Here is a 25,244-nt window from a genome sequence, read left to right as displayed (position 1 = left end):
CTTATGGAATGTATCACTTTCTTAGATCTTGTAGACATGCTGTGGAAACTATAACACAAAATATGAGTTACTTACAATAACTAATTTTAATCCCATCTGCTAAGTATGACAACATTAGCATTTCCACTTAATTAAAAACACCCTTAAAGCAGCAATGTTTTAATCACTCCATTTTATTTACTCTCCTCTGGTGTCACTTATAATTGTAACTTTTTATTTTTTTAATAATGAGGGTTTTTTTTCTTCCTCTGTGCATCACACAAAAAAGTGCTGTCGATAATTAGCAGTCTTCTGTTATTACTAGACTCAGGTGTCACAACTGTGTCTCATCCTCATTACAGTAAAAAATTTCACCTATCAGATTCATTATTGCCAGATAATGCAACTGAGAGACTTAGCAGGCCCTCCAGAAAAGTAATTCAGCCAAGCAAAATTATCAGCTAATTATATTTAGAATCAGAAGCCCAACAACTATTTGCAGATAAATTGTATGAATTGAAGGGAATAGATCTGAATATTAAGATTCATAGATTTAGCAGATGATTTCTTAATTGGAATATAAAGGTCATTTTAACAATGGGACTCTGTTGTTTCGCTGGGGATATTCAGGAATCAAAACTGAGGAATAGCTGCAGTTGCAAAGGTTTGAACTTAGCACAGAAGAAGCTTGAAGCAGGTCTGGGCAATCTCTGGCCCTCCTGCTGCTCTTGGAACTCCAGCTTCCATCACACCCAGCCAGCAGGCCCAATGGTCAGGGATGGTGGCAGTTGAAGGCCAGCAATAGCTCACGGGCCACAGATTTCCTTATCCTGGGTAGAGAAACAAGTTAGGTCATTGCCACACTCCATAGATCTACTTCTGTACCTATGGGGCCCCTATCTGTATTATGTGCAAGCCGGGTTACTGAATGTGGGGTTACATAACTTCCCTCATAACATCTCTTCTCGTATGTATACGAGAGATTTTGAGCCTGTTTCCAGGTGCAGATCGCCTTTCATTGGGCTGAACCTATATATTTAAAAAATGGGTTTGGTTTTTTAAAAAGCTGCATTTTGTGCTACCCATTGTGGCCCCGTTCTTCCCAAACCCTCTCGGAGTATATTGGCATGACGTATTTATCTTTGCATCGGTATGTAAGGTCATTTTCAAATAAAAGGATTAATTCCAAATCCTACTTTTTTTTTATCTGTCAAATTACATAAATATTGAATCCTGGTTTTACTAATTTGTGAGACGGACAGAGTCCTTGAGAAGGACTCTTCCTACACAGTGTTTTAAAGGTGACTCTTTAAACTGCAGCGTGGCCTGACCTTCTCTTTCAGGGAAAGAGATCAATTTGAAAATCACTTGCTTTTACATAATTTCATGATCTGAGGTATATCGCTAAAATCTCCACAGTGCTTTTTTTGGGGGGGGGGGAGAGCAGCAATGAAAGCTTCCTTTGAAAATCTCTGCTCTTTGACAGTTATGACCCAACAGTAATTTAATGATCAAAAATATAACCATCTTCTCGGCTTTTAGTAAGTATTTGCCTTTAAATAAGGAGTAGGATCCACGAGGATGTGTGTGGAGACCTGCTTTGAAGGATTCCCAGTGATTCAATTAGGACCCTTGTTTCCAATTACACCATACATGTTGCATGGTCATGTTCGCAGGCAGCGTTGAGGGCTGGTGCAGGAGGGAGGAGAAATGGGAAGTCTGGGTATTCTTCTCATGTCCCCATTAAATCCTTACCCCTCACTTGTTGCAAGTTATCCATAATCCTAAATTTGTGCCCATTGCATTTGGTGATGTCATATTGGAAGTCCTTAAGAGTTCGGTTGTGGTGTACATCTTGAATTCAAAAAGAAAGCCCTACCAGCTAATTTATAGTCAGTGGCAAATACTTTTTTCCCCTTAAAAAGTGAAAAAGAAAAATGCTGGAAAAACAAAGCACGCATCAATACAGTGAATATTGACATGGCCTTCATCTTTCACAAAGGGGAGGCGAATGCTGAAGTTAGAAAAGAAAAGACGGTCCTTCAGCATTTGGGTGCCAATTAAAAGAATTTCAGAAAATAAACTTTTTTTAAAAAAAGTAGTTTTCAGTTTCACTGCAGAATTTCCGACCGACAGATTTTACAGCTTTATCTTTAAAGTTTACTGTATGTCCGATGATTGGCCATTACACGAAGGGGCAGGGGGGCAGAAAAGCTAAAGCAGTTGTAACTCAGTGCATAACTGCATGGAAAGATTAACAAAAATGCTTTGCTGCAACGCTCTAGCATTGTTTTTGCATTTGCCTGCTGAAGCCATGAAGTTGCAAATTGTATCTAAAGCGTGCCACTCTGCAAATCGCTTAATAAATAAATAAAGAAAGAAAAACCCCACGACAAAGGAGTGCTTGGATAATGTATTTGTAAGTAAAGGTTAGGTTATAATTAGTAATTAAGAGTATATAGGCATACATATATAGCTAATCTATTACGGGTTCAATCTATTATGCATTGCCAGACGGCCTTACGCAGTGTTTACAGACAGTCACTGAATTTATTCACATAAAGATCATGGCGGTGGCAAAGAGGGAGAAACCTACGCCATGCCAAGTGAGCACTTGAACTAGAGCTTTCTAGGCTGAAATCGTAACTCCACTTACCTGGGAGAAATCCCGATTGAATTTGGCAGGGCTTAGGGTTACGGCTCAGTCAGTTTCCTGCTCACAGCAGAAGCAGGTAGTGCTCAAACCACTTTTTCAAACATTCTCGGTGTTTAAACATGGGGAGTCCAGGAGGAGCAGGTCTGGCCCTATCATTAGGCAAAGCGAGAGCATCACCTCAGACAGCAGATGCCGAGGAGCTTGGAACAGAGTTGTGTGTGTCACCTAGGCTGCCCTCAGCCTCCCAAGCTAAGCAGTTGTACTCGGGTATGGTATAGGATGCTCTCTGTCATCTGTGCTTTCAACCCCCAGTTGCGTTAGTGCGCATGGATCGCCCTGTCACTGGGCCACAACTACTGGCTGCATTCCAGTACACGGTTACATGCAATGATGTCTCAGGACTCTGCTATTACAGCTGCAAATAAAATGTTTTAAGTGTGCTTTAAGTGCAATATACAATGTGACACTAGATGGCGATGGTGAGCCTTATGGAGAATTCAATGTATTTTTAAAAACACTTAAAAAAAATAAAAAAAATAAAAAGGAACGTTTTTAATATGTGTGCAGATTCCACCTCAATGATTTTAAAGAAACTTAGATGTGTATAACCGGCTGCTGGATTGCACTGATGGTTTTTTCATACCAGTTCCTTCATATTTGTGTTTGACAGCATTTTGGGAAAAAGAAAGAAAGAAAGAAAGAAAGAGAAAGAAGGAGTATTGTGGGTTCCCCACGTCCCCCCAGTCACAGTCTGCTGATTATGAAAACGTGTTGAGCAGTATCTTTTTTTTTAAAAAAAAAAAAAAGGAGAGCTGCGTTTTTATTTATTCAGTGAACAAAACATATGCTTGCTGTTCTGTTCTATGTAATTCATGTGATCAATAAAATTATCTTTTAAAAAGAGCAACTTTGGCATTTAGGGAGATTACACTGATGTACAGGGAATACGATTGTTGCAGCCAACTTCTGTGCTGTTGGCCCAAAATACGCTTTGGGGCTCAATAATGTAATAATGGTACATAATCTGCATTACCCTCCCTTTTTTTCTTCTTCCCCAGGATAGAAGCTGTGCACTGTGGCTGCTATCCGCTCTGTCCCAAAGCTTTGGTCTATCCAGAAATATTTCCAGGTAGTTTCCTACTTCTGCATTTTTTCTGCTGTGGTTTTAATTTATAATTAATTCTAAAATGCAAAGTTTGAGAATAAACTTAAGCAAGAGCAATTGTTTATTTGGCAAGCTACCATGTTAGCGCTGAGGAATTTTTTTAATGTGTTTTAATACATTAGACGAAGTTTATATTTACCATCTGTTCTTTCAAGATAACACAAAAGCAAGTTTTGAAATAGCATTCTTCATTGTTAGCATACACAGTCTATAGTGATAGATTTTATTTAAAAGGTCGCTTCGGAAGCGATAGCTTGCAGATTTTTTATTTTTATTTAAAGATGACATACAGAGAGAAAAATTTAGGCCTGAAAAATCACACCAAATTATTTAAACAATTTAATACTTAATAATATGCAACCCTGCTACAGGATACACACTAATGTAGTACCAGTCCTTTGAAAAATCTCATCACTAAATGTCTCACATATGCATTGTGTTACATTAGAATAATGTATTTTAATCACCCAAAGGAGATGTCTAAACAGCACAACTACACAGTCTTATTTAGCATTAAACATCCTTGTGAGCTGAGGTAACCTTATAAAATCATGCTTAAATAATGTAAAACACGAGGCGGCACAGAGCAATATGCATTTTTAATTAGTAAAGTGACTAATATCGAGTGTGTGCTTTGAGGTTTTTGTTTCATTAAAAATGTATCTGTTTTTCCTGCAGCTGAATATCTGTATTCTACACCTGAACAGCTTTTTAAAAGGCTTCAGAATTTATGCAAGAGACCAGACATTGCAAGGAAACATCTCTATAAGGTATTTATTCTGAATAGGTATTCCAAGGTATTGTTGTGTATTGAAGAGTACAGACCAAAAAGAAAAAAAAGAAAAAAAAGAAAAAAAGACCCCCCTCCCCTTCCTTCTAAAAAGGAGAGAAAACCAGAAAACATTTAATTAACATCCTAATGTTTAAAGGAAACATGCTAGGGAGGGATATTAGTTGTTACACTAACAAGGATTAATTACACTAGATGCCAGTTGTATTAACCTAGGGTCTTATGAAATACGTGCGCTTAATGCATGCTACATGCTTTTTTTAATTTATTGTTTTCTAAAATGACTGTCCTCCATGTTTGAACCCAAGAGGCTTATAAAAATGAACCTGGATTAATTTAATTCATTAGTATAAAAGGAAAGTGGAAGAGGGATCCTACAATTATACTAATGAGGATAAGCTTACCTCCCTATCTTAATTTAATCTCCACTGGTGTGTTCAGGTGACTGACCAGGTGAGTACCACATCTCTTCTGCCTCTCTTTTAAGGCTGTTTTGTTACATTTCAAAGAAAACCCTTTACAACACCAGTACGCAAAGAAGAGAATCACATGGCACGGTTCCTGCTCCAAAGAACAGCTACCCGAATCCCCACTTTCTCTCTCTCCTGGAAACATCTAGCAAGGCCGAATGCATTGCGCAAGATGTCATAGCATTCTGAGTTTTCCCGCTCCCAAAAATGATAGCCAGTGAAGGGTAACAAGAGCAGGAATGCTCATCATGCAGTTGTGACAGGCCACATGCTTCAGGTCACCAGATTTTGGGGTGTGAGGATGTGAGGAGAGAATCAAAAGAAGTGTGGGTTGTGCAAAAAGGTGTAGGCTTAGGGGAAAGCCCAGGCTCAGTGGCAGAGTCCTGGTATCTCCAGGTAGGGCTGTGTCTGATGCCATGAACAGGTGCTGCCGGTCAATGTAAGCCACACTGAACTAGATGACCATTTGGTGTGGCTCAGTATAGGGCAGCTTCCTATGTTCCTCCAAAGTGAAGAGATGTGCTGGAATTCAGTGTTGTGCTAAGTGGGGTGTGTTTGTGGAGAACGAGGTTCACTTATGCCATGGGACTTTCCCCCCTCTTCCCCCCAACCTCCCAGAGCAGATTTAGGGGAGTCAAGGAGGATAAAGGGGGAACAAGTCCTTTTGTGTAAGTGGTCCTTGTTCCATTCACAACAACTTAGTTGAATCCTACCTTGTGGGCATCTGTTATTATCTCTTATTATTGGGGCTCCCAACCCTGAAATATTCTTATGGACTCTTACTTTGTGGACCTTATGAACCTTACAAACTTTGCTTTGCGTTGACCCATTTCAATTTTCGACCTCAGCTGCTTCAACCTGTGATTTTGTTACTCTAATGTTTTTTGTTTTCAGTTGCCTTTGAAAACTGGGCAGAGGTGCTGGAATTCCACAATTGTTTTGCATTGGTATTGGGGGGAAAGGAGTCATTGCATTGTTTCCTTGTGTCTGGATTATGTCTCAGAAGTGTTTGAGCCTAATTTGGGGTGCCAGTCTTAATGTCTAAATTTCAGAAAGGCCTGAGTCCTGTATAGGCTGCTTCCTTCCCCACGTCCAATCACAATTCTTAATATAGCCCTTTCTTAATAGTGGTGGCCAACTTTGAATGACAAGGCCATGTAAAACAGCATTCTTGGCAGCTGCACCGCAGATGAGAAATCTCATTCTCCAAAGTCTGCTGAAACCTGAGCATCTGCTGAGTGCAATATAAGGGCTTTTTAGTGTTGCTGTTTGGTAGGTTGATGTTAACCAACTGGAGAGAGCATCTGAATTTTCATGAGCCTCCACGTCAATATTTTCTACTAATTCCATGTTTTCAAATGGAAGTTGTTGCCTGGCTTCAGCCTTTGAAAGGGGTGGAAATAAATTTCAGCAAATATAGATGCAGTTCACAGTGAGGTTCTCTTCCACATGCTTCATTATTCTAGGTGGATACTGTGCATGGTATTGGTCTAATGAAGCTGTCATTCATTTGGAAGGTGCCTGCATTGGAAAACTTCCCTATGGCTCATGCCTTCCTATGTGCTTGCAAAGGTCCCATTCATTTCGGTGGGGTGTGGGCAGGAGAACTTCCCAGTGGCTTTCCCAGCTTCCATTCGTGCAGGAGAATGTCAGGGCACACTATACCCTGAAAAAGCAGGTGGTACCCTCGTTCCAGGATGCCAATATCAAGTAACTGATATTTGTAACAATGCTAATAAATGCATTCCTGATAATACAACTGGAGGCGCATTCCCAAATTATGTTGTCTGGGATAATGGAGTGATATAATGCCTGCTGCCTACCCCAGAAGTATCCCTGTCTACATTTTCTGTACTTCCTTTCCCAGTGCAGCAAATCTGTGCAAGAGAATTAGAGAACTCCACTCTGTCCATGTGCAGTTTTCTCTTGTGACCTAAAAGTGGACATTTACATAAGGACAGACCAAAAGAAAATGTTGTTTCTGCAGGAAATGGTTAAACTTCAAGAAAAAAAAAGAGGAGAGAACCAAAAATGCAATTTAACACCCAATTTCAAGCTCATTATCTTTCATTGTCTATTAACTTGGCAATGGTTCAGAAGGTAGCTCATAATAGTTTAAAATGCTGACTGAACACTTCCACTGCTCAGCATTACTTCTTGAGTCAATACTATTGCATAGCTACACACGGAGGCTTCAAAGAGAGAAAAACAATCCTTAAATTTTTACCTTGACATTCGCTCTTTTTTCGAGTTCAGCTAAATAGTTTTTGCTGCCATGCAAGGGCTTGCCCTTTTGTCGTGGCTGTGGTTCTGCGGCTTCGGTGTGCAAGAGAGACTGTGTGTGTGTGTGTGTGTGTGTGTGTGTGAGAGAAAATGCAACATGGGCAGGACCAATGTAGATGCTTGAAAGGGGGTAGGATTTCCAAAATGTAGCTCAGGAGTAAGAGACGTGCGTTATACAAGCCCTGCTCAGTAAAATGCTTCGTTTGCTTCAAGTGTCTCCTTCGGAGAACGTACTCCTGGCTGAATTATTTATAAGTAGAGTTACCGCCACAGACATGGAGTAGTTTATCACATCACTTTGGGCAGCATGTTAATAACTCCATCTGAATGCAAGTTTTAATTGCTCGTTGTGCAGTGGCGGCGGTGAGTGGTGCTGAATAGGGCAAGGAGAATACTGTCAGAAGGGTCAGCTTTAACCCCTGACTAAGAGCTTAGCTATGGGAAAGAAATGTACTCGCTTCTTGAACTCTGTTAATGCGGGATCATACTGTGGAAGGTGTATAGATTTGTTCCTTGTGTTCTTTGCCATTCCAGTGTCTTTTATCATAGCTAAGGCTACCAGTTGTTTGTCTCATTCTTGGTCATTTTTTTAAAGTAACCAAGAAATGAAACTATTGTGGGACTATGAAGGTAAGTTGTCCCCTATGCAGATACTTTTGTTTATCCGTTAGCTTGCTTTACAGTGTTAATTGTAACAGGTGCACTTGAACAAGAACACAAGAGCCCTCTTCAGGCGTTACAATTAAAAGTGTTCCCCACTGCTGTTCTTATCACCCACCGCAAGTTGGAAGGCAACCTTCTGGAGTGGAGAATCTCCTATACAGTCATACCTTGGTTCTCAAACGGAATCCGTTCCAGAAGTCCATTTGACTTCCAAAATGATCAGAAACCAAGGCACGGCTTCTGATTGGCTGCAGGAAGCTCCTGCAGCCAATCATAAGCTGCGGAAGCTGTGTCAGATATTTGGCTTCCAAAAATAGTTTGCAAACCGGAACACTCACTTGCGGGTTTGCAGCGTTGGGGAGCCAAAACGTTCGAGAACTAAACTGTTCAAAAACCAAGCTACAACGGTATTTGTTGAGGCTTCCTGTGCATTTTAGCATCTTAATTTTTCAGGATTCTAAAATATGCAGGAAGCCTCCAGAATATGGAAGACCTCCCCCCCCCCCCACTGCAGAAGATGGATGGAAATGGCAATAGGAGATTATCTCATGTGGTTGTTCAATTTCTGACTGCAACCTCTGAAGCAGGCTAAGGTGCCTTTGCATTCCGTAAACGGCAACAATCCCAAATGGTTGGATTTAAAGAAGTGTGACTGGAACTCTGCTTGATCAGTGTGGGTCTTTCTGTCTCTTCCTCCACTGCATCCTCCCCCCACACCTGAGATTGGGGAGATCCTCAGAGATAGCATAGGATAGGGAAACTGGCAGAATTGCAAGGGAGGGCTGCCTTGCATAAGCAGAAGTGATCTCCTGCTTGTGCGAAATAAGCCATATATCATAATAATGTTATGAGTTTTGGAGGGATTGGGATGAATGCCTAAGCCCCCTTCTAATTCTTGGAATAGCCGGGCTAACTTTGTGGTGAGGTCATAGCAGAAGTGGTGGACCATTAAGGTGAACAAAGGAGGGGGCTCTGTGTGAGATGGCAAATGGGTGAGCCCTCTCCCTCAACACATGGGTAGTTAGAAGGACAAAGGCAGAATTGAGAACAAAGATGTCAGCAAAAAGGTAGAAGTATAAAAGCGACAGGCTGGGAAGCCAGAGAGCCAGAGTGATGTTTGATGTCTATTTGAATCCAAGGCTGCAGCAACAGCTCCCATCATCCCTGACAATTGGCCATGCTGGCTGAGGCTGCTGGGAGATGGAGTCCCCAACATCTGGAGGGCCACACGTTCCCAATCCCTGCCCTCTGCCCAAGGCTTTATAGCCTTATCTCGTTATCTCACCCACCCATCCAAATTCCATTGTTCTACTCCCAGGGATGTAACTTTCCTCCTGGACAGCTGTCCCAGAGGTATCGCATATATCCTGTTTTTCTTTTTGCTTCTGTTTTTAGACAGCAGGAAGAAAGAACGCCTATTTTTAGTGTTGACTAAGGTGAACAAAGTATGAAATACTCTTGTTTGCTCTTCAAGTACTGTAGTTATATTTTATCCTGCTGATATAAAGTGGGCAGAATCATTCCAAATCTCTCTCCACTCGCCTGCTCTGACCCACTCTTACACACCCATTTCTTGACCAATCCTTTCTCATACACATGTAATACAGTGGCACCTCGCAAGACGAAAAACGCGCAAGACGAAAGAGTTTTCCGTTTTTTGAGTCGTTCCGCAAGACGAATTTCCCTATGGGCTTGCTTCGCAAGACGAAACGTCTTGCGAGTTCTTGCGAGTTTGTTTCCTTTTTCTTAAAACCGCTAAGCCGCTAAGCCGTTAATAGCCGCTAATAGCCGTGCTTCGCAAGACGAAAAAACCACAAGACGAAGAGACTCGCGGAACGGATTAATTTCGTCTTGCGAGGCACCACTGTATACCCACATATTCCCCCTGCAGTCTAACATCCTTGCCCCCGCACTAATCATCTTCAAATGGCCAGATTTCTCAGGTGCTGCTCTTTGCCTTGTGTCCAGGGTCATAGTTCAGTCTTTAGGGGTTGCATCTGATGAAGTCATACTTAAAGTAGACCCATTTAAATCAATAGACTCAGCTTAGCCGTGAGTAACAAAGTCCCTTGATTTCTGTGGGTCTGCTCAGCATGACTTAGTTGAATACAACCCCAGGTATTCTGCTAATTTGCTTGCCATAATTTGAATTATAAGTAAAAACTGGGGGAGGGGGGTATTTGAATCAAAGTACAAAGTGCCCCTCGCTTGGCCAGGTCCCAAAACATTGCCCTGCAGTTTGAGGATACCTTGTTTCTTCTTATTCTTAAAACACACAAACACACACACACACACACAAAAACACAAAAAACACTTTTACAGTGATTAGTCATTTAGAGATCAAAATGGAGCAACATTCTGGTAAACAAAACCTGAATATCAAATAAGAGTGTTTCATTCTTTTATACTCCTTGGTCATCGGGGGGGGGGGGGACTGGTGTTCTTTCTTGCTGCTGTTTTAAAACGAAACAACAGCAGCAACAGGACATATAAAATATGAATTTTCGTTGCCTTCTCTCTGTGTGCGCGCTTTTGCTGCAAGCTTATTAATAATATAATCTAAAACAGTCAAATGCATTACTGCATTAGTTTGTCAATTATATGCAGTGCCTGTGCCAACTTATAAAGTTAGAGGCGAAAAGGGAGGCAGAATTATGCTTGCTACAAAAAGGCAATCAACTTAAGCAATAAGGCACAAAAGCGTGTAGGGTGGGTAAGCCTTAGGTGCATTGTTCGCTACAAAGTGAAGCCAAGTATTACTGGATGTTGATGTCTATCAGAACACAGAGCTCCGAGCATGTTGTGCATGATTTAGTGGCAGTAAAATCCAAAAGCAACACCCTTTCCCCTAAAAGCACACATGTTCATAACCTCTGCTCTCTAAATCCAACAAAATAGGTAAAATGATACCTTTTATTGGATTCACTTCTGTTGGCAAAAGGCTATGCAAACTTTCTCTTGTGAACATTTCAGTGTATGACTCAAAATGAGCACAATAAAAGTTAACACTTTTTACTCCTTGAGTCAGTTGCCTTTTCCGTGGCAGGGTTTTGTTGTTGTTGTGTTTTTAAAATAGCATTGAATATAATTTGGGATATAGTTTCCCTAGGATACCACAAAGGCAGAGAAACAAAATGGTAATTGTAAGAGCTAAATTCACTACTGTAAGACTAAATCCTTAAGCTCCTATCTCCATGATAGGTAACCAAAGTGTGTGTGTGTGTGTGTGTGTGTGTGTGTGTGTGTGTATACACTCGTAGATATCTACGCAAGTAGATAAATAAGTATAGCTTCGGCGGGAAGGTAAACGGTGTTTCCGTGTGCTGCTCTGGTTCTCCAGAAGCGGCTTAGTCATGCTGGCCACATGACCCAGAAGCTGTCTGCGGACAAAAGCTGGCTCCCTCGGCCTATAGAGCGAGATGAGCGCGCAACCCCAGAGTCGGTCATGACTGGACCTAATGGTCAGGGGTCCCCCCCCCATCTATCTATCTATCTATATCCTCCAAAGTTTTCAAGTTCACTTCAGGTGGATTAAATAAATTCAATTATTTGATCTAACACATCCGTCTTCGTCAGTCTTTCTTAACCATGGCTTTGGGGTTAATCATAGCATCCTTCTTAATGTTTGAATTTCATTGCCTGCTTTTGCTGAAAGTTTCTTGAAGTTCATTACTGCATTTGCATGGACAGGTTTTCTGGGCTTGGATGAACTCATCCAAAACATCTAAAGTCCCCTAAGTATGACTTTGAGATGAATGCACCACTGACAGGGTGATATTATGTACACCACCTCTGTGCGCCACCTGTGTGCTGTTGTTTCCCAACCTCACAACATACCTTATTTCCTAGAGCCCATGCTTTATATTCTGTGCTTCAGTATGAAATGGTAGAGAAGCATCAAAGGATAAATACCTGGAAATCAGACATGCTTATAGTCTGATATGGGATCTCCTGGACACACGTTCAGATGATTTAATTTTTTCTGCATCTAAGTTTTGGCATGTCCCGATACATATCTTGTACCCATCCTTCATACACTTCTTAATGATCTTCTACCAAACGAGGCTTTTGAGTAATTGAAGTAGCAGGTTGAAGACTTTATCATTTCCCCACTTCCCATACATTTATTGATAGAAAGACTACATGATCCTTATGTGGGCCTGCAGAGGTGAGGGGATGAGAAAAGGACACAGCATGCTTCCTTGAGAGCATAACAGGACAAATATCCTCTTTCTCACAGTTCTGTTGGACCAGATAGTATGTTGAGGGTGGTGCTAAAGTGGGAAATGGTAACCCCTTCAAGCTGCTTTAGCCCCTAGAGAAAGAAGGTTGAAGGCCCCACCCTCAATGTGGGTTCCTCTGAAATTCTTCAGAAGAAAACTTCATTCTGCAGTCAGCAGATCTGGAATGTCAGACAAGCATCCTTGAGAGACAGCTTGTCAGTCCCTCTTGGCAGTATGCTGCTGTGGGGGAGACCTTTGGAGGCAATCTGGAACACATGCTCAGCTTATGTAGAGCAAGTGGGAGACCCACCTGGCTTACATCTCCAATGTCTAGACAGATTGTGCATCCTGGAACTTGTCCAGGAAACCACAACGCCAGTGCACAGAAGATTGTGATAGCTGTGAAGATTCTTTGGCAGATAAACTGGTATGGCAAGCTTTACCTGGGGGATATAATGTCTGTTGCTGGTGGGATGTCTTCATCAAGTGTAATAGGTGAACAATATATGGTGATTTCTGCTTATAATAATTAGTAGCTGCCCTGTGCCCAGCATTGCTTTGGAATTCTAAGAAACCCCCAAATCAGTGCAGTTTTGAAAGGTTCAGTCTGCCATCTTGATTCAAAATGACATCCAGTTGTATTCATAGACAGAAACCTCCGGAATAATCATGCAAGATTTGGTTTAAATCAGTGCATTAAAAACAACAATTGCAGTCCACCATCTTGTTTTAAAATGACAACCAATATTATCCAGACTTAGGCAAAAAACGTGCTCCTTTATCTCAGGAACCATCATGCAAAATTTGGTTACAATACCTTAAGAAAGGTCAGAGTTCATAGAGAACAGATGAGCCACTTTCTAAAACATAAAGTAGATTTATTTATTAATACCCCACCTTTCTTCCATCATGGCAATGTCCTTAGGGTTCCCAAGCAGTCTCCCATTCAGGCCCTCACCAGGCCCAGACCTGTGTCACACCCTTCTGGCCTTGGAAAAATGTGAGTCTGAAAGAGATAACAACAAAAGTCTACCCCAGTATAGTGGCACCTGCACTTATTAAGGCACATTGCAAATAATCATAGTAAGCAGGTACCCCAGCTGTCAAAACACATCACCTTTTGCGCCTTTGTTTTTCAGTTGTAGCTTCTATCTATCTATGGGGTGATTTGTGCTATAGAGGTACAACCACCACCATAGCTTTATCTCACTTGAAGAAGAAGAAGAAGCAATTCATAGTCTAGGAAACCCCTAGCCTAGATAAATATTTTGTGGAAGGAAACCGATGTAAGGAGGCAGAGCAGTCCAACCACATGCTTAGAGTAGGAAGTACGAGGCCAAAATCTAGAATGAGATGGATGAATCCTCAAGGGCTGGTAGCAGAGACTGAGTGTGGAAGGGGAGCAGGCTCCAAATGATGATTTACAAAATTTTCTATGAGGATTCAGATTATTTGGGTGTGCAATCTTGGGATTGCTTTTCATCAGGTTAGTTTTAATTCCCTTGTGTGCGGCTAATTCTTGTTTTCATCCGTAAGCCACCTTAACAACCGTCCGGGGCAAAGGCAGGGACCAATATGAAAAGGAAAGTCTGGTCGGTGCATAAAGTTACGCGAAAGGTGCAGCCTGGAGCAGGGCCTCCTTACAGAGTGACAAAACCTTCAGTTATAAAAGCAAGGACATCTTACTTTCTATTACAAAACTATATTGGGAATACAAGCTTCCAGCATTCTTTAGGGAGGGAATTAAAACTGGCTGATGAGTTAGAAATGTTTGAGAAAGGGCATCTGAGCGCATAGGGAAATAGGCGAAGAGCCGAGTCTTTTGAGCCCATGGAACATGGCAGGATGGGGAGGAAGAAATAAAACAGTTTTTACAAGGGATGATCGTTTAATTTTACAAAAGGGATGCTGACAGTAGATTGCAAAAGTCACTGGTGACCTCTTTCCTACTGTTTAATTCAGCCGATCTGTGGCAAGCATGCTTCCCACCCCCGCGCCCTCCCCCAAAAAGGATGGCTTTGTTGCCAGACTCTTCCTCCCAAATGGGAGTACTAAGTTGTGCAACGGAATAGGCAGAGGGTGAAAGTATGACCTCTCCGCATACAATGAAAATTTCACCATGGGTCATATTTGTGCTGTAATATATCACAAAGAGCAGGTGATGATATTAAAGCAATCTCCCACTTTTCACCATTTTCCTTGCATCTTAGCACTTGAATTTTCACTGTCCTGTCAGTGAGTGGTTACTGCTTCCTAATGCTTATACAAACTGCCTGGCTTTGTTGCCCAGGTTAAATAGTCTTTCAGTAGCTTTCTCACTGGTCAGTCACAACTCGCCAGTGGGATGTGCATCAGTTTTAAAAAGAAAATAAAAACTGCATTTAAGTCGCCTTTTGGTTACAGTGGTACCTCGGGTTAAGTACTTAATTCGTTCCGGAGGTCCGTTCTAAACCTGAAACTGTTCTTAACCTGAAGCACCATTTTAGCTAATGGGGCCTCCTGCTGCTGCCGTGCCGCTTGAGCCTGATTTCTGTTCTTATCCTGAAGCAAAGTTCTTAACCTGAAGCACTATTTCTGGGTTAGCGGAGTGTGTAACCTGAAGCTTATGTAACCTGAAGCGTATGTAACCCGAGGTACCACTGTATATTCCTAGGTCCCCCATGGAGCAGTGGTTTTGCCCAGAAGCAGGAGGTGTGGTGGTGTGTGAGAACACATGTGGGTATGATTTGGAGGAGCGTAAAGTAAACCCCTCCTGCATGTAAGTATAGCAAAGGAAACAGGGGGATAAGCATGCATAAATCCATAGGATATACTGCAACTTATGACAAATATTCACGTCTGACTTAGGGCCAAACTGGTGGCATAGGGTGGGGGGCAAACTGGCATCCCCAGGCCCCCTGTTCGCTTGCCTTGCTGCCAAACCTGGGCCTGCAGAAGTCTTTCATGGAGAACAGTGCTGCTACACGTGAGGCCAAAAAATGAGGTTCTTTCTTAGAGTGAGGCCTTCTGGGCAGAGTGATTACTTAAGTTTTAAGATGCCACAGCAAAGTGTCACAGGCACTCTCCTTCAACCAACTCACCAGAATGTTTTGCTCTAAGGAGTGGCCAACCCCAATCTGCAACTTCTTCAGAACAAGGAGGAGAGATAGGCAGCACTGCTGACATAGCAGCAGAAAAAGTAAGCAGGGGAGAGGGAGGGAGGTGAGTGAAGTGAGGCCGTATGGTGGCAAAGAGGAGCAGCCAGCAGGAGGAGATGATGGGGTGATGACAACCTGGAGAGAAAAGACAAGTAGGGGGCACCAGTGCAGACTCTTGATCAAACCTTGGTTTAGCCCTACCTTAGTTACTTGGGTTTCAGGGATACATGGCAGGCAGCTTAAAGGTTCCTGCTAATAGACTGCAGGTGGAGCCAAGTGTGCAGTGCCCTGGGACTCCAAAATTGTGCTGGCACCCCTACTGCCAACATCATAATCATTGCTTAATGCAGCTCTGTAGGCGTGGGGCCAAGTGAGATTTGGTCCATGGCAAGAGCAAGGGTGGGTGGGGGTTAAACCTACCTTCCTTGTGCCATTTCTCCTACTTAACAACTCCCTTTAAAAAAAAGCTGCTATAAGCTGTGAAATGGAAAACCCAACAGGTACCCATTTATCTCCCATCTGCAGCTAATAGCAGCTTAGCAGTGGAAGCAGAAGGGGGTAAACCACACTGTGGGCCCCTAATCCATATCGATCTCCCCTGCCGCACCTTCCCTGCAGCGGCTTTTAGGTTGGGAAAGGGATGTCAGGAATTCTGATCACAGAACTCCCACATTGCATCCTGATTGGTCCTTGGCCTGCCTATCAGAATGGGTGCTTGCCTAGCAGTGGGTGAGCCACCAAATTGATTTATAGGAATCAGCAATTCCCAGATCAGCAGGCTCATGACACTGTAGCACAGTGGACCAAGGTATGGTTGCTGCCAAATCAACTTTTTTTTTTTTAAAGGAAGATTCGGAAACTTATTTTGGCACAGTAGTAAGGTACTGTAATGACTGCTTTTTCCAATTGAGCTGTCCCATCCTATAATGGAATAAAACATCTGGCATTCCTAAGGTGAGGTTATTTCGGAACAGTGAATGAAACCGATAGGGTAGGCTGAGAACACAAACAAAATTCCTTTAAGAGTTTTGTTTTTAAATGGGAATGATCAATGCAGTTCACTGAACAAACATCAGTAACACATCACTTCTCCAACCCTGGAGTCAGATGCAAACCTTCATTTGTGGTGGTGGTGGGGGTGGAATGTGTCTTTCTGAGTATCTGGCCCCATTTTTAGCCTGCCCGTAATTATTTAATGGTGCACGTTTCAAGAAGGTCCAAATGAAGTTGTGCTAAAAAACCTCATGACAGTGTCATATTTTAGAGCAAAATGTTTGCATATGTCCTGCTGTTCAACTTGAGCAATGCTTTGCCTGTGGCTGCAAGCCTGGAGGACTGAGAGTCTTTTGCAGAGAGAAGGGGTGGGAGGGGAGAGCGGGTGAAGACAAGGTAATAAAATAATCAGGCATGCTCTTAAAAGCTTTCGCTGTCTCAGGTGGAAGCCTCCTAAGTGTGGCGGCCCTCCCTGCCTGATGTCAGGTAAGCTGTTTGCGGCAGAAAGCTCCTGTTTACAAAAGTCAATCTAACCTGGGATTGAGTCTCTAATACCTTGATCCAATCAGAGGGCAGGATTTTCTGACCCTGGTTTTCCAGCAGTATTTATACTATCCATGCGATTTCAGGATAAAAAAAAAAATCCCCAAAGTGAAGACAATTGTACATATTAATCAAGCATCTGACATAGGATTTCTTTTTGCTCCTACTTCGGCAGAAGGAGGAGAAAACCCTTTCCCCCTTGATTGTTGTGTTCACATAATTTCTCTCTCTCCCTCCCTCCCTCTTTCTCTCCTTCTCTCTCTCTCTCTTGTTCCCCCCCCCTTTCTCCCTTTTCTTCCTAGGGAAAGATGTCTCAGTTTTCTTGGGCAGCGCTCCGTGGTAAATTCAGGTCTCTGCTCGAAACAGAACCCCAGGAAGATTTGTGACAGATGGGGCTAAGTCACAAACTTGCAGCCTAAGGCAAAATCTGTAGAACTTTCCAGAGTGTGCCCATATTTACCTGATCAGAGAGAAAAGAAAATCTGCAGAGGAAGCTCAGCCTGGCTGCTTGTCATAGCTGACACAGAGCCATCTGCCACAAACCTGTGGCGGCTTCAGATCTCCAATCCCTGCCACCACCCCGACTCAAATTAAATACAGATTCCGAGAGACGTTACGATGGTTACACATGTCCTCGGCATCACATGCAGGAGACTGTTCAACAACAGAAAAAATAAAACGGGGGGAAAATGTGGCCTGTTGTATAACTGCACTCATGTATCCCATATGTGGTGCCACATTGAATTTCCGGTTGAATATGTTTTTATCCTTTGTACTGGATGACATGGTGCCTGAATTCTTTCTTTTTTGTCGACGTGATGGCAGCCAAGATCGCAGCTTCAAACGCTCGCTTCTTGGCTGGCTTTCTACCTAGGTTGCCAGGTTATCATTGGAGCCTCATTGTGTCCTCTGAGGGCCACAAGGTCTGAAAGGAGGACCAGGATTCTCCTGGACTAATTGGGAAGGCCTCTGTGAATTGTTCAGAGGTAAAGGGCTGCTTTTACACACACACACACACACACACACACACACACACACATCTCATCTCTCCCCACCCCCCACCCCCTTTTGCAAATTAATGACTCTGTGGCACAGGGGTTTTTAAGCGAAGGTATTAATAAGAGGTCTGGCAGGTATTCCCATGATTCACAGAGCTACATTTGCATTTAATTAATCTTAAAGAAAGCTGCAAGATAAACAGCTGTAATTCAAACTAGCATGGGAAATATGCTGCGTGGTACCATCTATCCGATAAAATGAAAGGTGAGACACTTGCTTTATTTCTCTCAAGGTTGAAGAACAAACAGATAGATGCCGAAACGGTTCCAACAAGAATAATAAAAACTACAGTTATTTTCAACGTTGCTGCCTCATTCTTTTTAAGTGTTGGATGTGGGGGGGAGGAGGGGAGAACTTTGCATCCAACTTACAAATAGAAGCTTTTCAAGATAAATCGATTACTATTCTAACAGTCAAGCGGCTGCATTTGTTGATGTTAAATGTTTTGAAGATTCAGATAGTACAGCGCATTTTTAATAAATTGGCCGCTGCATTTTTTAATTAGCACATCTCATTCATGTATAAGTGTGTACATCTATCTGTATGTTTATCGCTGCACACATTCTTGTATCGGAGTCAATGAATACAGTAGGGGATTTATCCGATGTGCCAGAATCTGTTTTGCAAATGATAATGAAATCTTAACTACAAGTCCCTCAACATTTCAGCTGTGTTCCTGGGCTGGAGGCACAGGTGAGGTACTGGAAATGCTAGAAGAAACTGCTGTGCCTTGGGGCAAATCCACAGCAAACCTCTGAAGCACACACAGTGCACATTTAAAGCCCATGGCTCCCCCCACCCCCAAGAATCCTGAGATCCTGAGATCCATAGTTTGGTGAAGATTGTAGCTCTGTCATGGGTAAACTACAGTTCCCAGGATTCTTTGGGGGAAGCCATGTGCTTTAAATGCACAATGTAGGTCTGTCCACAGTTTTTTAACTGGCAGGCTGTTTTTTAGGTTCCCTACATGGTGGTTGCTCAGTCCCTGCTCCTGCCAACCTAGCAGTTCGAAAGCACGTCAAAGTGCAAGTAGATAAATAGGTACCGCTCCGGCGGGAGGGTAAACGGCGTTTCCGTGCGCTGCTCTGGTTCGCCAGAAGCGGCTTAGTCATGCTGGCCTCATGACCCGGAAGCTTTACGCCGGCTCCCTCGGCCAATAAAGCGAGATGAGCGCCGCAACCCCAGAGTCGGCCACAACTGGACCTAATGTCAGGGGTCCCTGTACCTTTACCTTTTACCTGGTGGTTAGACAGTGCTCCCTATCCTGGGAAGCACCAGTCAGCAAACGTTCTTCTTTACATTCCACTTTCCTTTGTGCCCTTTAATTCACAACAGAATGTGCTGACAAAATTTGCCTCTACTGTGCTGTGTGCTGTTCCTTTTTTTTTTTAACCCTGAGCCTTGCAACTTACGAAGCAGCGTTTAATCTGTTTATAAAAGTTAAGGGTGTCAGATATTACAGTGGTACTTCGGGTTAAGTACTTAATTCGTTCCGGAGGTCCATTCTTAACCTGAAACTGTTCTTAACCTGAGGCACCACTTTAGCTAATGGGGCCTCCCGCGCGCCACCGGAGCATGATTTCTGTTCTCATCCTGAAGCAAAGTTCTTAACCCGAGGTACTATTTCTGGGTTAGCGGAGTCTTTAACCTGAAATGTATGTAACCTGAAGTGTATGTAACCCAAGGTACCACTGTACAGCAAAACGAGATAACTGCAAACATTCCTGTGTTCCATATAGGCTTAGAGAGTCCAGCACAGTGCAAATGTAATTTCACGATGATACAAAGAACCACAACTGCCGTTTGCTTTCTTTAGTTGTGACTTACCTGGGGTTTGTAGGCTAAAATTGGTCTCTCCTTTATATAGTGGGGTGGAGCAAAGCAGCTGTGAGCTCCTCTCTGAAAACCCATACATTTGCACAGTCCGCTCCAGCGGGAAGGTAAACGGCGTTTCCGTGCGCTGCTCTGGTTCTCCAGAAGCAGCTTAGTCATGCTGGTCACATGACCCGGAAACTGTACGCCGGCTCCCTCAGCCAGTAAAGCGAGATGAGCGGCGCAACCCTAGAGTCGTCCGCAACTGGACCTAACGGTCAGGGGTCCTTTTACCTACCGTATTTTCCGCTCTATAAGACACACTTTCCCCCTCCTAAAAAGGAAGGAGAAATGTGTGTGCATCTTATGGAGCGAATGCAGGCGGGAGGCTCTGCTCAGCGCTCCGTTTAAAGAGCCGCGTGGAGCGTGTGTGCGGCTCTTGTGGGCTTTTTCCCGAGGAGGGAGAAGGGCACACGCTCCGTGCGCTCTTTAAAGGGAACGTGGCTCTTGGGGGAGCCTTAGCCACGCGCAGCCTCTCCTGGGCAGCGGGATGAAGGCTCCCCTTGCCCGGGAGAGGCTGTGTGCGGCTAAGCCAGAAGCCATGACAGCCAGCGGGAATGCAGCGTTGTGAGGGGAGCTACGCAGCGAACCCACTGGCTGTCCTGGCTTCTGGGATTCAGAATATTTTTTTTTCTTGTTTTCCTCTTTCAAAAACTAGGCGCGTTTTATGGTCAGATGTGTCTTATAGAGCAAAAAATACAGTAGTTTAGATGCTAGTTCCTGCTTCACATATCCTATCCTCTTGTCATGGTGCCATTTCCCCTGTTGCATGGAAGGACCAGCCCTAATTTGTAAGGAAAGCAAGGAGAGGTTCACTTTCCTGACAACCAAATGCTGAGCTCAGGGGTGGAGAGAGAGAAACACTGTATTTTTACAAGAACAGTGCAAAAAGAAAAAGAAAAGAAAAAGGCACCTGGATCTTGCACGGCGATGGAATAACCAACTGCAATCAGAGTACTGGACGAATTCCCTGAAAGGTCTTTGGGACACAATTTCTCCAGCCATGCTTTAGAACGTCACAAAGAAAATTAAGTTGAAAGAGCTCCAAAAAACAAGGATTTCCAAGCTGAACTATTTCCTACATTGGTTTTCTTCCCCTTTCTCTCCTGCATTTTTTAAAAATGAAATAAACCTGCTTTTTTATATTGATTGTTTTATTATTGTGATTCATATTTGCATTTTATTGATTTTAATGTGTAAGCCGCCCACAGGACATAGTTAATTGGGCGATATATAAATGCCAAAATAAATAAATAAGCAAAGAGGCAACATTGTAGTTAGTTTCGCTTTTGCTCATTTTGTTTCTCATGTAGTAGATCAGTCAGTGCTGTAATAATGGGGATGCAAACTCCCCAGGAATATTGAAACCAAATGTTTCTCATTAACATCATTCCTTGGATATTTATTTCTATGGATTTCAACTCCCCCCACCCCCCGCACCAGAAAAAAAGTTTGTCCCATTGTGCAATCGTTCAGTTTTTAGACACTTAACATGTTTCTTTAAATGTTGCAGTTTTGAACCGCACCTTAATTTAAAACAGAATGAAACAGAAAGGGAATACATTATTGCAAAACAAGAGCTAGTAAACAGCAAGCCTGTGATAGATGGAATTCGTTTTACTAAAATATTTTAAATGCTTTAACATGGTAATCCGGACATTATCTTGAAATGAAATTTTTTGCCTCTTTGAGTTATGAACCTTTGCAAATAAGGTTTTATAATAGGAAAACTGTCAGCGCTTTAATTATAGGGTAATAAATAGCAATTCTGTATTAACTTCTGATATTTTCTTCCACTCTTTGAGCATGTGCCCAGCTATTGTTGGAAACTGATAATCACATACTGTACAACATCTTGCATTTCCAGCACACCCTTTATGGAAGCAGCTCGTTGCATCCTTCATGGAAAGAAAATTGAGGGATCTTCTTCAGAAAAAGGCATGTCAGTAGCTGTACAAACCAGCTTTGCATTTTAATGTCAAAATCATCGTCAGACCCCAAGTTCTGACTCTTGCCAGGGGAGACATTCCCTAGGCAAGGAGGATGCCAAGTCCAAAATCTTTGCTCCAGCTTAAAAAGCCAGTCTAACTTAACATTTGGTTAAGTTGGAAGAGATGGAGTCATAACATTGCAACTCAAGGAGGCATAAATGTTATCCAAAAGCATTTCTAATGAGGAGGAGGGAGTGGAATTTTAACAAGGAGCATTAAACCCTGGAAGAGCCCCTTTTATTGCTGAAGAGCTGCTTGGGCTGTGAGGAATGAGAGGCTGGGCCAGCCAAAAGGATGTGAGTGGGGGGCGGAGAAGGAAATCAAGGTTAAACGAGGCCAGGACGGTTTTACAGGGTTATAATGAAAGCGAGAACAATGAGGCAGAGGTTCAGAGAACCAGTTGTGGTGGCTAAGCATTACATCAGGGAGGGCAGACTCAGGCAGAAAGCCTAAAGAGTGTTTACTAGCAAGCAAGCCCCGTTGAACACAGCAGGGCTTCCGCAGAAACATAACCAGACTGAAGGATCTTTGAATGTGACCAGGAAGAGCTGCAATGATTTTGAAGAAAGGAGGAGAAAGTCTACCAGAGGAACGAAAACCCTGACCTCTTATGGCATTCAAAATTAAAGCAGCCTTAAATAAAATAAATCTATCTGTAAGTGTAATACATTTTGATTCTGCTTTTCCTGCAAAGAAATCAGGACATCATACATCTTCTCTTCCATCATATCCTTAGAGCAGCAGCCTTCTGAAGTAGGTTTGGCTGAGAGATGGTGGCTGTGGATTTGAGGCCAAAATATCTGGAGACTACCAGTTTGGCAAAGGCTGTTCTACCGACTGCTGCATTGCTCCGAATATATTGACATGTGTTTGCTCTTTTGTTCATATGTTTGCTCTGTGCAATTGTCATTATCTGCTAGGTTCACAGTCTGGGTAGAAATGTATGAGGGGTTTCAGAAGAGAGTTCTTGCCCCATAGCACTGCCCTTGCTTTTTCTGCATTCTTCCCTCCTCTGATACACATTTTCGTTTCACACTTTACCAGGCTGATAAGTCAGGCACAAAGCAAACCACTTTGCAAGAGCTCAGCTTCTCATCCCACCAATTGAAATAAGCAAGAGAAGAGTTGCAGAGAAGCAGCAACCAAGGTCAGTTCAGAAGGGTGTGGGCAGAATAGTAGTCTGTTTAGCATGAAAATGTCATGATGAAGCATCTTCCTGAGTTGTGCTGAGGCACTTGAAAGATGGAAGAGAAATGTCTTAAGTAAAGAACATGTTAAAAGTGGCTGCTCATAACACCTGGGTAGATATTTCCAAATGAAGGTACATTTTGACATTCCGGGCTTTCAGTATGGATTGGGCAGTGATAAATGAGGACTCTAGGTGGAACAACGACACACCCTTACCTTTCCGAAACAGTACATAAGAGTCCACCAGTGCATCCCATTCTCAGTGAAGTTTGATCAGCGTTTTCTTCTTTAATGCAGTTGGGTCTGTTGGTGAACAAAGCCAGCAATTGGCTTCTCCATAGGAAGGAAATGGAAAGAGGCCTCTGTGCCTTCAATAGGAGTGGAGTATTTACCCCCTGCAAATATTACCAGGCAGCTCTACAGAGACATGGCTTTATTCAGTGGTGGCTACAAGCCCAATATCCCCGTGTGAGGGTTTTGTGGTGTGTTTCTTTTAACTTCGTGGGGTAGCTGGCACTGCACGATGGGAAAGAAGAACGAGTGTTGGAAATTGCGCAGGTTCCAACCTCTTTCGGTTCTTTCTCCATCATCCCTTTTGTGGGTTGTTACATTTTTATTTCATTCTTCCTCCAAGAAATCGGAGCAACGTAGATTGATTTGATTACTTACTTTCATTTATGCCTCACCTTTCTTCTGCTGTGGGCCCAAAGACATTGCTCCCCCATTTAGCTTCAGCCAAGTGGTGCCCCCCATGCTGCCAGATGGGGTCAGGCCTACCGTGTTTCTCTGCTTGCACATGCACTAGTTTCAAAAATTGGCCTGGTCCAGCAAGGTAAGTGAAGTGGTTTTACAGGCTCTGCAATGGTTTCATTCTGGTTGCTTATGTATTTATTACATACGATTGTGTCTTTGCTTGTATTCATTTACACCCCACCTTTCAGCCCAGGGTGGCTCACAAGCACCATAAAAAGCAATATGCAGTTGACAAAAACAATGACCAACTGAATTAAAAGGATTTTAAAGGATATTTTTTTTGTAAGGTTGCAAAAGAAGATGAAATATGGAGTTGCTGCTCTGTTAAAACAGTCTGCAATCTTTGCTTAGGGTGGTCACTTGCACAGAGAGAGATGACAAAAGAGGATCAGAGTTGCATAAAAATGGACAGACACTGTTTCATATGTACAGTGTAGGTCAACATTTAGTACCTATGACCATCATTTGAAAAATAAATTCAGTACTTCTTACCATAGCATGTATGTACCGCTCAGTCTGCCGTCCAGTCTTCAGTGCTCTCTCTCGCCCTCTCTTGTTCTGGTCCTTTACCTTTAAGCCGGACTTGAACTGGACAGCCTTTCAAATAGAGGACTGTTAAAGAGATGAGATATAACTACACCATTCTAGCTACAAGCAAAAGTGGCACTTGAAAGCAAAGCTTTCCAATCGAACAGAAAGAGCAAGGGGTGGTGGGGAAGGAAGAGAAAGGGAAGAGGATGGACCTATGAGCAGCCAGGATACTTACACGTTTGTGTTTCTGGCTCAAGCCAGTTTAGCCCTTGCCTGGCCCAGGAGAGAGGGGGCAGGCGAAGGTTGGGAAGGTGATGGGGGCAGAGTCCTTGCTTCGTGCAAGGCTGGTTGTTGCTAACAAAAGCCAGAGAGAGAGCAGCAGCAGCCTCTTCTCTCTCTCTCTCTCTCTCTCTCTCTCTCTCTGTGTGTGTGTGTGCGCAGAGCAGAGCTCTTGGGGGAGGCTGGGCTAGCTAGCGTGTGCTCGTGTGTTGTTGCTCGCAGCTATGTTCTCTGGCTTTCACATCCACTTGGCTTTTTACACTGGAAGGATCCCCAGCACTCTGATATTAGGCCAGGAAAATAGAAGGAGCAATAAAAAAAAAAATAGAGGGTTTTCGGGGGGTTTTAAGAGAAGGGAAGGAAGGAGGGGGCTTTTAATGAATTGGCTTGAGTTAAAGCACTTAATTTTCAGCTTAAAATGCTTGAGGATGGGTAATGATTTGAGGGAGAGTGGGATGTTTGTTTGAGGTGGGCCTTTTTGCTAGTCTCCCTCCCTCCCCCGTCTCGTGAGCACATTGCAAATGGGCCTCCTACACACCAAAGTGTGCAGCTGTGCTTCAGTTTCCCCCAGTATCCAGCTACCCTCAAACGCTATCGTAATGCATATTGCATTTGCAGGATCCAAAGGAACATGGAAGGGATTTCTCTCTCTCTCTTTACTCTGCATTG

General features: G+C 43.0%; 1 protein-coding gene and 1 long non-coding RNA gene across 13 annotated transcripts in view; one reads left to right on the top strand and one right to left on the bottom strand.

The window, feature by feature from the left end:
- Nucleotides 1–25,244, top strand: part of GTDC1 (glycosyltransferase like domain containing 1) — a 231,123-nt gene that overhangs the window by 190,989 nt on the left and 14,890 nt on the right. For 7 of the 11 annotated variants that reach the window (XM_081007917.1, XM_081007922.1, XM_081007920.1 and 4 more), the window contains 3 exons: nucleotides 3,694–3,764; nucleotides 4,479–4,570; nucleotides 17,205–18,262. In XM_081007917.1, coding sequence (XP_080864043.1) covers nucleotides 3,694–3,764; nucleotides 4,479–4,570; nucleotides 17,205–17,288 — 247 coding nt within the window. In that variant the 3' untranslated portion in view covers nucleotides 17,289–18,262. Of the gene's footprint in view, nucleotides 1–3,693; nucleotides 3,765–4,478; nucleotides 9,625–17,204; nucleotides 18,263–21,700; nucleotides 24,015–25,244 lie in introns of those variants that run through there. The other 4 variants (XR_013987035.1, XR_013987036.1, XM_081007918.1 and 1 more) reach the window with 3 other exon arrangements.
- Nucleotides 11,507–24,872, bottom strand: LOC308479293. 2 transcript variants are annotated; one of them, XR_013987597.1, is made up of 4 exons: nucleotides 24,258–24,872; nucleotides 23,229–23,315; nucleotides 13,127–13,235; nucleotides 11,507–12,408 (listed from the first exon to the last, which is right to left on the bottom strand). It is a non-coding gene; the product is annotated as an uncharacterized lncRNA (long non-coding RNA). The 2 variants fall into 2 exon arrangements; XR_013987596.1 differs by having other exon boundaries at nucleotides 11,507–13,235.

Source organism: Podarcis pityusensis (genome assembly GCF_964106645.2).
Source record: "Podarcis pityusensis genome assembly, chromosome: 1".
Lineage (NCBI taxonomy): Eukaryota > Metazoa > Chordata > Lepidosauria > Squamata > Lacertidae > Podarcis > Podarcis pityusensis.
Note: the sequence above shows the minus strand (reverse complement) of the source record. Positions and strands in the feature narration are given on the sequence as shown.